Here is a 15,875-nt window from a genome sequence, read left to right as displayed (position 1 = left end):
AAGGGAAGTCACCCGATTCCCATTGTTTTGCCTAACTGACCTATAATTCACTTCTACTCCCTGAAGTATCTTGTAAAATCAAAACGCTTCTTTTGAAGCGAGCCCTACCCTAATGTATTTCCTTTTTCCACTTATCTCCCTTTATTTTATTTTGTAATAGTTTTTTTTAGAAAGTTGCATACAAAAGAAAAAATACATCACTCGGAAAACAAGTACAACCATAAACCAAAACTCACGGTGAAAAAGTCTACCGCGGGTTCCTTCGCGGAGACTAAATAAACCCAACCAGAAAACAGAACAATATCCATCCCCCCCATTCCTCCCCTTCCTCAAGCACTCCAGTGTCAAAAGTTCAAAAGAGCACTTTGGGCTCCGTGGGACAAACTAACCCAAACTGGAGCCCAAATGGCCCGGAACTTTCTCCAACGATCAGGGCCACAATTCGTAACATCCAAATATTCATACTTTAACAAGGTAAACAGCTCATTTTTCTACATGGTAAGGGTAAGCACCTCTGCTTGCCACCATAGTAAAAGTATACATTTCCTAGCCAATAAAGAAGCTTTTTGCTGTAATAAAGAGTTATCTATGGAAAATCCCAATGAAGTGAATTGAGAAAAAAGTAGGACATCCGCCCATAAGGGAACTCTGCTCCGCAGGATTGTCTGTAGATGAAGACCCACGAATGACCAAAAGGTTTGCGCTCTTATCACAGGACCAAAACTTATGAACGCCCTATAGGGGGAAATTTGTAATGCTGTTCTTGCAGCACCACAGAGCGAGTCAAATGTGGGAGATGTTTCATGAGAATACGCAAGGCATCACCAGTGAGCTGCTCAGAAGAAGCAAAGTCCTGATTCCACACCACCGCCACAGCATCGTAGTCCCAAGGAACAACTGTGGTTCAAGATAAAACGGTATATTAGAAATAAAGAATACTTGAAACTGTAACTCTTACTGCTCCTATAGTACCTCATTGTCCTGAATTAAGCCACAGTTTTGAAGAGCTCAAATGGCTGGTTATTGCACATGTCCCAGAAACTTATAGTGGAAACAAACTGTCTTTCGTACAGCTCCATGACCAGTTTGGATTTTTGAATTGGATTCGGTAAAACCTAGTGGAACAACTTAATTGAATGAAACACTATCATTTAAGTCCAGTTTAATTGAGGGGCTTATGCCTTTATTGAAGGAGAGTGCAATGACTAAATTTCTCTTGTGATAGTAATGGTGGTAATGTCCAATGATATAAAGTAAGAACAGCATAGGCTATAAGCTCAATCAAAAAATGAAGGAAAAAGCCTCATAAAGGGCCCTCCCACCTCAACCAAAAAGGTTTACAAAGAAGTGGTCGAGCGGTCACCTCATTGGCAAAAAACCTTCAATATGTGTTAAAGCCTTATGCTGTGCTCTGCTTCGCTAATGAAACTTAAATGATAGAAGAAAATTCTCAACTTATCTTCGCTGATCGGTACATTTAATTGTTAAATGTTTTTTAAACTCTTGCCACTGCATCAAACACATTTTTCTTAAACCATACATCAAGCTGGATTTTAAAAATTTTATCACTCATTAAAATTACAAGGTAGTAGACTTAAAGACAAAACAAATGTCATGTTGCAGAATACTTAATAACTACTTGAGGACCTCAATTCCACACAATTCTTTGGCACTAACACAGTAACTGTAAAAAGAAGCAAATGTAGGAAAAATATGCTTAGGAGACTATGACAAACCCAAACAGGAAATTCATCTACGAAGGATCTGACCACAACTCCCCCATCCCCATTTCCCATGAGAGCTTAAGAGTAGTTCTATGATAGTTTGCTGATGGCAATAGGCATTTGTTTGGTTATCAATGTATGCCACAGCCAGTCAGATTTTTCCTAAGAGTCACTGTAACATGTTTCAATTGAAAACCCTGACTCTGGGAACAAGACCAAAAAAAGCAACTTTTTTAGACTTTATTTTTTTTAACTATTTTGCTAGTGTGTTTGCTCCATCTTGTGGCTCTCAACAGCATTGTTGGTCTATTCTTTAATAACTGGAAAGTTAGCCTAGTAATACAGACATGCTTTCATTTCAATTTTCAGTGCAGTAGTAGTATAAAATATAAATATGTGAGTGATCGATCCTATTAGTTCTGAACTGCTATAACAGAAAATTAGGTTCTTATCTTGATAATCTTCTTTCCATTATAAAAGCACATGAGTCCTGAACCTATGAATAGTGCCTTTTCACCCGAGAGGGATTCAGACGGGTAGCATCTTAAATTTTCAACTCCACCTCCCTGCATCACCAGGTACTGTCCTCTCCCAAAGCAGAGATAACCCCTGAAAAAAGAGAAAAAACAAGGAGGGGCACTGGGGAAACTCCTCAATTGTATACTTTTGATCTGCTCTGCAAGAAGACACAGCTCATTAACAAATGCAATATAACATCAACAAGGCAGAATGAAAACAACCACCTACCTGAGTGCTAGCTGAATGCAACCTGCACTAACACTTGTTTGGCTCTGATGTTGTCAAAAGCAAACCTGTATAGAGACTACTGTTTCTCTGAAGCTATTTTTAAAGAAGGAATGGTTAATAAGTTTTGTTGCGTCGATCTCAGCGTCCTTAGTGAAGAGTAAGGGATTAGTAGTCTGTCCAGAAATAACGGCTCGTGTGATTGTTGGATTTTGAATGTTACTAATACGATTTTAAACATTATAACATTTAAAATCGTATTAGTAACATTCAAAATCCAACAATCACACGAGCCGTTATTTCTGGACAGACTACTAATCCCTTACTCTTCACTAAGGACGCTGAGATCGACGCAACAAAACTTATTAACCATTCCTTCTTTAAAAATAATTGGGACAAGAAGAGCAACCATATTTTCAGTACAAGCACCCCAACTGTGGAACAATTTACCAATTTATCTACGTAGCGAACCATCACTGATCAAATTTAAACGTGGTTTGAAAAGCATTCTTTATAAAGATGCATTCAATACATAGATGAATAATTATAATAAACACAGTACCTATTCTTTAAAGAATCAAATGAGTAGGACATCAACATGGAAACTATAAGTGCTTTTTTAATTTTTAATTTTAATCTTAATCCTCTTTTTTCCCTTCATTCAAAAGATCATTAATACTAATCTGGATCTTTATTTATTCTTCATATTAAAACTATCTACTTTTAAACAGGTTAATTATTCCTAACATTACCTCTTTCCATGAATCATTTTAAAATAACTGAAGCTCTTTCTATCAATTAATTTTCTTCATAATTTTTTTCTTTTTTCTAAATTGACCCCACCCCTATGTACAAACCTTAAATGTTTTATTTATTTATTTATTTTTATTCTTTTTTAATTACTTTTATAAATTGTATAAATTGTTTTTCTCCCTTTTACCTACTTGTTTCAGTTTGTATTAATAGAACATAATGATTAGTCTGTATAATAGTCTTATTTGTATTTGTATTTGTCATCCCTGGCTTTTACAATTATATAATATGCATTGAAATATTGGATATTGCGTAAAATCAAAATTTAATAAACTTGAAACTTGAAACTTGATATTGCTTCATCTTGCTTGAGTGCAGTTAGATAAGCCTCTGCAGAAACATACCTGTCTGCGGCTAAAAGCAGGCTAAGCTGAAAACTGATAGGGTGGGGCATCAGGACTCATGTGCTTTTCTACTGGAAAGAAGATTATTGAGGTAAGAACCTAATCTTCCATTCCAATGTAAAAAGCACATGATTGCCTGTGGTACGTATCAAAGCAGTCCCTCGTGACTAGGGTGGGATAGAAGAGCCTGCTGCTAGCATCATGGACCTAAAAGCAAAGTCCTTTTGTGCTGCTACATCCACTCAGTAAGACTTAGTAAATGTGTGTAGCATGAACCATGTATCTGCCCTACATATCTCCTCAGACAAAACCATCCTGGACTCTGCTCATGAAGAAGCCACACCTCTGGTGGAATGAGCTTTCAAGGAAATTGGTGGACTTTAACCACATCTTATATAAACAGAGGAAATAGCTACCCATATCTATCTGGCAACTGAGACCTTTGAGTCTGACCTTCTTCAGCGTCCAGAGCCCATTAGGACGAAGAAATGATCTGAAAACCTAAAATCATTGGTCGCCTCTATGTACCAAAGTAGTACCCTTCTGACACCTAGGGAACTGTATGCAGAGACACTCCTGCCTCTGTAATTCAGAGGAATGGTTATCTGCATGATAGGGCTTGGAGCTCTGAAACTCTTCTAGCTGAAATGTTGGCTTCTAGAAAAAACTGTCTTTACTGTGATGTCCATCAGCGTGACTGCCTGCAAAGGATTGTATGGGGCCTTACTCAGGGCCCTCAACATGAAGTTAAGGTTCCATGAAGGCCAAGCTTGATGTACAGGCGGATGCACCACACTGCTCCTTTTGAGAATCTAGAAATGTCAGGATGAGAGGGCAGTGAACCTCTCTCCAAACGAGCTCGAAAACAGGAAAGACTGACCACTTGAACCTTTAAGGCCCTTTTGTAGGCCTTCTTGTAGGCCCTTTTGTAGGCCTTCTTGAAGAAAAAATAGAACCATTTAGGGCTTTGATTGCCATGATCCTATCCATTGCTCTGAACACCAGAGTTGAAATGATTTGTAGACTTTTGCATAAGCCACTACTGTCACTAGTTTATTGGAGTGAAGGAGTGTAGCTATGACCACCTACGAGTATCCTTTTCATACTAGGGCTCAAGAATCATGCCGTAAGCCCAAAGCATTCCGGATTCTCTAAGGCAATTGGGCCCTTCATGACCAGCGTCAGATGGAGAGAAAGTCTCAGACTCTGATCTGTTTATACATCAGAGCATAAGAATAGCTTTACTGGGTCAGACCAATGGTTCATCAAGCTCAGTAGTCCGTCCTCATGGTGGCCAACCCAGGTCACTAGTACCTGTCAAAAACCCAAAGAGTACAGATCAAAAAAATGGGGATCTAGGATACCTTATGCTACCTTAAATATCATTTTTCTCTTACACCTAAAGTGCTTACAAACATAAATGATTAAATTTATTAACCCACTTATATGAAACCTATAGACAATAAACTGATTTAAAAAAATAGAACTCATGCCCAAACTCTATAATGAGGCTGAAGTATCATAAGTATGCATAATTCTCAGTAAAGAGACCTCTTATAACCTAGATGTTATTTCAAGTCTTCATTCTGAAAACATATTATGTAATCATCTACTTCAAAACCTCCTTCCTACCAATAAATTTATTTATTCCTTTATAAAGTAAATAGAGTATTTATTGAAATATTTATTAAATAAAATGGTTAAAAAACCAACTAACTAACTGAGGAATACAATTTTAAGATTATTGAGTTTAATTCATGTATGGATTATTCTAAGTATATAAATTATTCTAAGTGTAACTTTATGCAAGAGCAACAACACTTATCTTAATGGCTTTCCAGCCAAAGCCAACGTTGGTGGACTATAAACTGCCTGACGCTCCCATTCGATTCAGAGTGTTTCAGCTAGTGAAAAGCCTTCCTCGGGGGCAATGTTGCTGTTCTGCCACTATAGAGAAAAAATACAGTTAAACCACATAGTTCATACCTACAAAATCTATATAACAATCACCATTAACTCAACACGGATCAGTTTAAAACTCTTACCTAGATGACTCTCTATGTTTATGTAACTATATGAACCTTCAATCGATCGAAAAACTAAATATAATCGTTAAAAACTCCCTCAGTTCAAGCAAACAAAAAAACAAACAAAAACGCTTAGTCTCCATGAACGCACATGGGAACCTTCTTAACAACCCAAACATTTCGAAGATTCAAACAGTAAAGATAACCAGACCAAATTCGAATTGTGTGAAAAAACAGTACCTTGCCTTCCAATCTTATGGACCTTCTTGTCTATATATGCGAGCTTGCAAGACAAGAAGGCCCATAAGATTGAAAGGCAAGGTACTGTGTTTTCACACAATTCGAATTTGATGTGGTTATCTTTACTGTTTGGTGTGGTTATCTTTACTGTTTGAATCTTCAAAATGTTTGGGTTGTTAAGAAGGTTCACATGTGCATTCAATTTATAAATTGATCCGTTCTTTATAGTTTAAAAACCCAAAGAGTAGCCACATTCCATGCTACCGATTCAGGGAAAGTAGTGGCTTCTCCCATGTCTGTCTCAATAACAGACTATGGACTTTTCCTCCAGGAAATTGTCCAAACCCTTCTAAAAACCAGCTATGCTATCCGCTCTTGCCACAATGTCTGACAATGCATTCCAGAGTTTAACTATTCTCTTGAATGGAAAAAATATTTCCTTCTATTGGTTTTAAAAGTATTTCCCTTTAACTTCATTGAGTGTCCCCTAGTCTTTGTAATTTTTGACAGAGTGAAAAATTGATCCACTTATATCCATTTTACTCCACTCAGGATTTTGTAGACTTCAATCATATCTCCCCATAGCCATTGAAAGGGGACAGGTTTAGAACAAATGCTAGGAAGTTCTTTTTTACTCAGAGTGGTGGACACATGGAATGCGCTTCCAGAGATTGTGATAGGCCAGAGTTCAAGGGGTTCAAGGAGGTTCAAGGGGTTCAAGGAGGGGCTGGATAGGTTCCTAAAGGATAAGGGGATTGAAGGGTACAGATAGAAGTAGAGGTAGGTTAAAGAAATAGCCAGGAACCACTTCACAGTTCATATGCCTGATGGGTCACCACGAGAGAGGACCGCTGGGCGCGATGGACCTCTGGTCTGATCCAGTGGAGGCAACTTCTTATGTTCTTATCTCTTTTCCAAACTGAAGAGCTCTAACTTTTTTTAGTCTTTCCTCTTGTGAGAGGAGTTCCATCCTCTTTATCATCTTGGTTGATCTTCTTTGAACCTTTTCTAATGCCGCTATATCTTTCTTGAGATAAGGAGACCCTAATTGAATGCAATACTCCAAGTGAGGTCACACCATGGAGCAATACAGAGGCATTATAACATTCTTAGTCTTGTTAACCATCCCTTTTTTAAGAATTCCTAGCAACTTGTTTGCTTTTTTGGCCGCCGCCACCGCACATTGGGCAGAAGGTTTTATCATATTGTATACCATGAGACCCGATCTTTTTCTTGGGTGCTAACCCCCAAGGTGGACCCTAGCATCTGGTAACTGTGATTTGTGTTATTCTTCTCAATGTGCATCATTTTGCATTTGTCCACATTAAAAAAACTCTACTCATTTATAGTCCAATACACTTCCCCACAATAGGGGTTTAGGCATGTCAGTCTTGGCAGCATGAAAAATAAGAAAAAGCCGCAAGTGTCCACTGCTGCAGAAAGCAATATATAACTGGGAAATTATCTGTTTCTCAGCTGGGCTCTTGATTGCCAAAGTGCACTCCGTCCTGTATTCCAATCTTTGAAAACCAGTAGTCCACCGATGACTCCCATTGGTACACTACTGGTTTTGAAGATTGGGACACAAGATGGAGTGTGCTTTGGCGATTGAGAGCCTAGCTGGGAAACAGATAAGTTCCTGGTTATTGGTTTCTGCAGCAGTGGACACTTGCGTGCTATGGTAGAAGTGTTTTTTTCTTATTTTTCAAGTTGCCAGTTTGTGATTTCACTGGTTACTGCATTGGAATGCACTTGGACTGACATGCCTAATTGTTGGGGAGTGTATTGGACTATAAAGGAGTGGAGTTTTTTTTAGCCATATGAAGCATAACTGAGGTTTTTTTCTCCACTTCTTTATTTTTGCCAGTTTTCCCTTTAAGTAGGATTGTCTCTGGTTTTGCCCTTCTTTTTGAGGGGGTAAAAGTGTAGGTGACTGATAGGAACCCTTTGATTCACTGTTAAGTTTGGAGCAGGGTATATTTTTGTATGTGATTTTTCTGCTCAAAAGAACTTACAATCCTAGACCACCAGGAAATCATGGTAAGCCTGGGGGGTGTTTCTCATTCTTGGGAGGGAGAGAAAGAGCGTTAGATGATGTTCTTGTGGGGGTTGGGATGCAGATGTGAGTGTGGACGTTATTCTTGCTTGGGAGGGAGGGAGCACTAGCTGATGATTCAGTGGGAGTTGGAGCATGGGCATGGGTGTGGGTGTGCACTGATCATGGCAGTAAATGTGCCGGTTTGGGGGGTGGGTTCAGAAGGGGAGACTCCCTTTTTTGGCCCAAAAATCTTGGTTTATATTCGAGCTCATATGGTAAGAATTCTTAATCTGCAGCTTTTCCCAAGCAGACCTGACCCAGGACTACTGGGGAGCTCTAAAGCACCCAAAACATTGAAAAAACTTAGATTAATTCCCGAAAATAATAAATATTTAGAATAGCAGATGAAAAAGACACCATCTTCTTGCTTACAGAAGGAAAAAGCTGAGGGGAGAGAGGGCAGTGCCTGGTGATGAAGGGAGGCGGAGTTGAAAATGTAACTTGATACCTTTTGCATCCCTCTCAGGTAAAGATTCACTACCCACAGGTTCAAGTCTCATGTGCTTTTTGCACTGGTAATGCTTAATGAGTTTAACTATTTTTCAATACTACTTGGTTATTAATTAATGCTTTTCTGGTTTGCTGTTTTAGGATCCTAACCAGTTGATTCGTGCTAGTGCTTTACGAGTGTTATCCAGTATCCGTGTGCCAATAATTGTTCCTATTATGATGCTTGCAATAACCGAGGCTGCTGCTGACTTATCTCCATATGTAAGAAAAACTGCTGCTCATGCAATCCAGAAACTATATAGGTAAGCAGTATTGTTTTTTCATGAATATCTTTTGGAAACTAATAATGTAGCGAATTAGGAATTTCAGAAGGAGATTTTTACTTCTTGGTTCCATTTGAGGCCAGCATGGAGGAATTTTCTGGATTTATCTGTTATTGAAAAGTAGTGACTGAGAAGTGTCTATGAACTGACATATATTAATCCTATATAGAAATTAGAAACAGAGAAAATTGAATGCAGATAAAGATCATATGGCCTATCCATGCCAAGTACTATCCCTTTCTCTTCCTTAGCGATCCAATGTTCTCTTCTTAAGCTTTCTTGAATTCAGATCAATTTTCTGGCTCTACTACCTCCATCAGAAGGCCATTCCAAGCATTCACCACTCTTTCTGTGAAAAAATATTTCCTGAGGTTACTTCTGAGTTTCAGCTTCATCTATGCCCTCTCATTCCGAATTTTATTTCAATTGAAATAGACTTGTCTCATGAATCTTTGTGCCACATAGATACTTAAATGTCTCTATCATATCTCCCCTCTCCCATCTTTCCTCCAAAGTAGATATATCTGTCCCCATATCTAATCTAATCTAATATAAGTTTATATACCATATGTTATGTGACGAAGACCACCAATGATTTTAGTAGCTGTCCCTGGACCGACGCCATTCTGTTTATATCTTTTGAAGGTGCAGTCTCCAAAACCATATTTGTACACAATTTTCTAAATGAGGTCTCACCATAGTCTTACAAAGGGGCATTATTACCTCCTTTTTTCTGTTGCCCATTCCTTTCCCTATACAGTGGTACCTTGGTTTAAGAGCATAATTCGTTCCAGAAGTATGCTCTTAAACCAAAACACTCGTATATCAAAGCAACTTTCCCCATAGAAGATAATGGAAACTTGAACAATTCGTTCCACCAACCCCCCCCGAGGCTACCGGCGCTGTTCCATCACCCCCTCCCCCCGCTCTAACCGGCATCGCACCCCCCCCGAACCGGCATTGCAAACCCTCCCCCGCGAACGCCCCTCCCGCGAGAACCGCAAAGCACCCCCGTGCTGAAAGCGGCATCCGCCCGCCCTTCCTCCCAAACATGGTCCTTACCCCTTCTGCTCATTGTAAGGGTGAATGCGAGTTCCCGCCTCTGCGCATGCTCAAGGCCTTCTGGCTCTCATTCTCTCAGAGAGAACGAGAGCCAGAAGGCCTTGAGCATGCGCAGATGCTCAAGGCCCAGCCCAGGCAAGAGGCGGGAGCTCGCATTCACCCTTACAAAGAGCAGAAGGGATAAGGAAGGACCGTGCTTGGGAGGAAGGGCGGGCAGATGCCGCTTTCAGCACGGGGGGTGCTTTGCGGTTCACGGGGGGGGGGAGGGGTGGGGTGGTTGTGATGCCGGTTCAGGGGGGTGCGATGCCGGTTAGAGTGGGGGGGGAGGTGCTCGTACACCAGAACATGCTCGGTTTGCAAGGCAAAAGTTTGCTGAGTGTTTTGCTCGTCTTGCAAAACACTTGCAAACCGGGTTACTTGCAAACCGAGGTTCCACTGTACACCCAAGCATCCTTCTAGCTTTTGCTGTTACCTTTTCTAACTGTTTGACCACTATAAGATCATCACATGATCACACTCAAGTCCCGCTCCTCTGTTGTGCACAAAAGCTCCTAAACCAGTGGTTCCCAACCCTGTCCTGGGGGACCACCAGTCAGTTGGGTTTTCAAGATATCCCTAATGAATATGCATAAGAGAGATTTGCATATAATGGAAATGACAGGTATGTAAATCTCTCTCATGCATATTTATTAGGGATATCCTTAAAATTCAACTGGCTGGTGGTCCCCCAGGACAAGATTGAGAACCACTGTCCTAAACCTTACCAATCCCTTGGTTTTTTGCAATCCAAATGCATGACCCTGCATTTCTTAGCATTAAATCTTAGTTGCCAAATTCCATATCATTCTTCAAGCTGCACTATGTCCTTCCTCATGTTATCTACACTACCAGGGGTGTCTACCCTATTGCAGATTTTGGTATCATCTGTGAAGAGACAATCCAAACCAGATAGCCCTTCAGCAATATCACTTACAGAAATGTTAAAAAGAATATGTCCAAGATCCAAACCTTATGCCACACAACTGGTAACAACCCTTTCCTCAGAGTGAGCTCCATGTACCATTACCCTCTATCACTTTCCACTCAACTAGTTCCTAACAGTCTGTTGTTTTGGGGCCCACACTGAACACTACTACTACTACTACTAGGTTTTCAGGATATCCACAATGAATATGCATGAGAGAGATTTGCCTGCACTGCCTTCTTGGTAGGCAAATCTCTCTCATGGAGCCCTGATATAGAAGGTAGGGGATGCAGAACCTAAGGTAAGAGGAGTTAGGAGTCAAAAGCACTCTCAAAGAGGTGGGCTTTTAAACGGGCCTTGAACACTGCCAAAGACTAAGCCTGCCATAGGGATTCGGGCAGCTTGTTCCAAACATATGGTACAGCAAGGCAGAAGGGACGGAGTCTGGAGTTGGCAGTTGAAGAGAAGGGCACAGATAAGAGGGACTTATCAGCTGAGCGGAGCTCACGGGGCGGATCATAAGGAGAGATAAGTGAAGAGAAATAGTGAGGGGCAGCTGAGTGAATGCATATGTAGGTCAGTAAGTGGAGTTTGAATTGTATTTGGAAATGGATGGGAAACCAATGAAGTGACTTTAGGAGAGGAGTAATGCGGCTCTCCTGGAATATGAATCATGCAGCCAAATTTTGAATGGATTGGAGAGAAGCGAGATGGCTAAGCAGAAGGCCTACGAGGTGCGAATTGCAGTAGTCTAAGCACGAGGTGATGAGGGTGAGGATAAGTGTTTTGGTAGTGTGCTCAGAGAGAAAGGGTTAGATTTTGGTAATATTTTAGAGGAAGAAGCGGCAGGTTTTAGCGATATGTTGTATATGGGCGGTGAAGGAGAGAGAGGAGTCAAAGATGACCCCTAGATTATGAGCGGACAAAAACGGAAGGATGAGAGTGTTGTCCACAGAGACTGAGAACAAGAGAAGCAGAGAGGTGGGTTTAGGTGAGAAAATGAGCTTATTTAATTTTAGATGGCAGTAAGACATCCAGGCAGCAATGTCGGACAGGAAGGTGAGACTCTGGTCTGATCTCCGCTCGTCAGGCAAGCTCCTCTTATCTGTACCCTCTCTTCCACTTCTATCTGTACTTTCTTCCACTGCCAACTCCAGACTCCGTCCCTTCTTTCTTACGGCGCCATATGCCTGGAACAGGCTTCCTGAATCAATACATTGTGCTCCGTCCCTGGCAGTGTTCAAATCCAAGCTAAAGGCCCACTTTTTTGAAACTGCTTTCAACTCTTAACTCCCACTCATTAATGTCAGATACCTATACCCACTGTAATCTCCCCAACCCTGAAATGTCCTGTCTAAATTAGATTGTAAGCTCTTCTGAGCAGGGACTGTCTATTGTGTGTTAGTATGTACAGCACTGCGTACGCCTTTCAGCGCTATAGAAATTTGGCCTCTAGTGAAACAATGTTGCCTCAGGTCCTGTAATATATTGGTGCCAGAAACCACTATTTTCTATTTTAAAAGTGTTTCCATTAATTTACTTACCAACCTTTAGTTCCCTTCCTCTTCCTTACATCCATTTTTGTGGAGTGGGTCCACATCCACTCCTCTCTAGCCCTCCGATACCACTATCGACTCTAGAGAAGCATTGAAAAGGTCAGCCAGTGGAGCTGTCAAAATTTTCCTAAGTTTCTTCAATACCTTCAGATGTATGCCATCCAAACCCATTGCTTTATCCAATTTTAGTTTATCTAGCTCCTCATGAACACAGTCCTCTGAAAATTGTTCAGGGTCTATCACACCTCTATTCCTATTTGCATTTCCAGTGCAATAGGTGAGACATTCTAGACCAGGGGTGCCCAACACGTCGATCGCGATCGACAGGTCGTTCGCTCAGGCGACCCCAGTCGATCGCAGAGCGGGTTCCCTTCTTCCCTTATTTTTTTTCCCATCCTGATTGGCCCGCCTCTTGAAGAACGCCGGCCAATCAGAGTGCTGGAAGGGTGGGGTGAAGGGTCGGTGGGGGATGGAGCTCAGCGCACCACAAGAAATAGAAGCGCCTGTAATGATTGAGGTAAGAGCCGAGGCCTAGTGCTGCCTGATATACAATTTTAAAACCCCCAAAATCGGCCTCCCAATCAGTGGCGTACCGGGGGGGGGGCGATCCGCCCCCGCCCCGGGTGCACGGCTTGGAGGGATGCACAGCCGTCCGGTCCTCCTGCCCTTCCTATCCCCCGGTCCGCGCTCGGGGCTCGCACCTGCCTGGTCCTGTACCGCCGCCCAAATGGTGCTGTTGGTTATCGCCAGACTCGCGGGAGTTGACGGCACCATTCGAGCGTCAGTGCGGGACCAGGCAGGCGCGAGCCCCGAGCGCGGACCGGGGGGGAAGGAAGGGCAGGATGACCCGGACCTGGCCGGCTGTGCACCCCTTCTAAATCCATTGTACTTGTCTTTTATTCAGTTCCACTAATGAGCATTGTGACACATGGGGCAGTTCTTGGAGGTATGTCTCTTCTGCATTTCTTTGTTTTCCTGTGCCTAAGTATTCTATTAATTTAACTTCCTTGTTCCTGTGGGGATCTCCAAAGGGGACGAATGGGAGACAGCCGGTGGCAGGTGGTACTTTAGCAATTCTTGCAGGTTGCCATAGGCCTCAGGTCTTCCCTTTGCCTGGTCCTGCCCCTCCTCTGAGTCAGAGACAGGATTGGGGCAGAGGGAAGACAGCTCCTGAGGTCTATGGCAACCTGCAAGGATCGCTAAAGTACCAGCGATCCTCTCTGCAGACTGCTCTCTGCTGGAATTAGGTAAATGCATGTGGGGAGGGCAGGCCTTCGGGGGGGTGGTGGGTGCAGTCCTTCAAGGGGTAGTGCAGGCCTTCAGGGGGGGAGTCAACCTTTGGGAGGGAATGTGCAGACCTTCAAGGGGGGGTCAGGCCTTCAGGGAGGGGGGTGTAAAGTGAAACACATGTACATTTCTTTTTCTGGGGGCCCTGGTTTAGAAGTACATGGAGGGAGGGAGAGAAGGGGTTCAAAGAGACGTACATATGCCGGACTTTGGGGAAAAGAAATAATGGGTCTTAAAAATAGAGGAGAGGGAGAGAGATGGTGGACAATGGGATTTAGGGAGGGAAGGAACAGACAGGGAAGAAGTTGGAAACAAGGGATGGTATGGAGGGAGGAATAGAGATACTGGATAGGAAGGTAATTGGGAAGAGAAAGGGAGAGATGGTGGACTCTGGGGGGTGGGGAAGGAGGGAGAGATGAAGGATGAAAGGGTAGTTGAGAACAGGTGGATCTGTGGATGGTGATAAAAAAAGGAAAGATGCCAGACTTGGGGGGAGGGAAGGGAAACAGAAGGGTTGGACAGAGATGGAAGATGGATGGTTAGCATGGTGAAAGAAGAAAACAACAAATGGGCAGGAGACCCTGGCAAGTGAGTTATCAGAAGACAACCAGAGCCTGAGACCAACAAGATTTGAATATTGTCCAGACAACAAAGGTAGTAAAAATGATTTTATTTTCAATTTAGTGATCAAAATGTGGCCATTTTGAGAATTTAAATCTGCAGTCTATATTTTGCACTATGGCCCCCTTTTACTAAACCACAATAGCGTTTTTAAGTGCAGGGAGCCTATGAGCATTGAGAGCAGCGCAGGGCATTCAGCGCAGCTCCCTGCGCTAAAACCCGCTATTGTCTATTTTTGTATGGTTGTTACTGAAGTGACATTGCCTTGATCTCTTTGAAAAATAAACCCAGAATATAAATGATAATTAACATTTTCTCTGCGTACAGTGTGTTTTGTGTTTTTAAAAATTTTATTGTTGGTAGATCATTTTGACTTGGTCATTTTAAAAGTAGCTCGCAAGCCCAAAAAGTGTGGGCACCCCTGTTCTAGACAGTAGGGTTATGCTACAGAAGGAATCCACTCAGGATTTTCACTCTGCCTCTGTTATACTTCACTTCACTCAATAGTTCCACCCTCAGGGCCAAATTCTCAAAACTTTAACGCTGTTGCTAAACTGGTTGCAGACGGTTTAGCCTGCATGTGTGTTAGCAGAGGATTATCAAAAATGCTTATCGCGGTCTTTAGCAATCTTTCTAGCCAGTCTACGATACTGTCATGCAATTGGGCTCTTCAATATTGAAATGAGCACTCCGGTGTATTCTTAAACATCATCGAGTCATTCTCCAAGAGCGGTGTTGGCTTCTGGCGACAAAATTCAGCAACTGGTCTGGGGGTGCCGGTACAATGATAGCACTGTTAAAAGACAAAGAAAGGCACTGCAGACAGATGTGCAAGATATAGGCAAAGTTTATTTTAAACAAACAGATTGTTGCATAAAAATAGACCACTAGTCTTATAGCCCGTTACATTAACGAGTGCTAGAATATATGTGTGTGTGTCTGTCTTTATTTCTTTTTTCTCTCTCTCTCTTTCCTTAGCCGCTTTCTGTATTTCTGTCTTTCTTTCTTTCTGTCTTTTTTTTTCCTTGGCTGTCCACCACCACCCCTTACCTCTCCCCCTTTCCATTCTCCCTTCCTTTTACCTCTCCTGTGTCCTCCACCACCCCTTCTCTGCTCCCCTTATCCAGCAGCAGCCCTTCTCCCTTTGTTTTACCTCCCCCCTGTCCATCATCACCTCTTTCCTGCTCCCCCTGTCCAGCAGTAGGCCTCTCTTCCTTTTTCTTCCCCCCCCCCCGTCCATCAGCACCTCTTCCCCTGTCCATCAATCCCTGTTGTAATACACTTATCTTGTGAAGATTTCAGGGTCCTGGGTCCCAACGCGGACCACCTTTTTCATGAGTTGGACAGCTCAAATTGGTCCTGCCCTGAAGACGACTCAGCACAAAAGCCTGCGACACAGAACATTCAGTGTACAGCACCGCCGGCAATTGGGGCATGAGTATGCGGCTCAGGAGACTGGGAAGGGCCGCCACGGCCTGCAGGCGCCTCAAGCCACTGCAGCCTCCTACTGGCAGCCGCCGCTCTGCACCACCTTTGCCTTAGCGTGCATGCACACTCAGTGCCGAGGCCGGGGCTCGCAGGGTGGTGGGGAGGACGGGGTTGCGTGGAGCAGCAACGGCAGA

At 42.6% G+C, this 15,875-nt stretch overlaps 1 protein-coding gene across 2 annotated transcripts in view; it reads left to right on the top strand.

Moving 5' to 3' along the window:
• Nucleotides 1–15,875, top strand: part of AP3B1 (adaptor related protein complex 3 subunit beta 1) — a 516,639-nt gene that overhangs the window by 95,041 nt on the left and 405,723 nt on the right. For both annotated transcript variants that reach the window (XM_033929417.1, XM_033929426.1), the window contains exon 5: nucleotides 8,582–8,742. In XM_033929417.1, coding sequence (XP_033785308.1) covers nucleotides 8,582–8,742 — 161 coding nt within the window. The remainder of the gene's footprint in view (nucleotides 1–8,581; nucleotides 8,743–15,875) is intronic.

The sequence above is a fragment of the Geotrypetes seraphini genome, chromosome 1 (genome assembly GCF_902459505.1).
Source record: "Geotrypetes seraphini chromosome 1, aGeoSer1.1, whole genome shotgun sequence".
Classification (NCBI taxonomy): Eukaryota; Metazoa; Chordata; class Amphibia; order Gymnophiona; family Dermophiidae; genus Geotrypetes; species Geotrypetes seraphini.
This window is presented reverse-complemented; position numbering and strand designations above follow the sequence as displayed.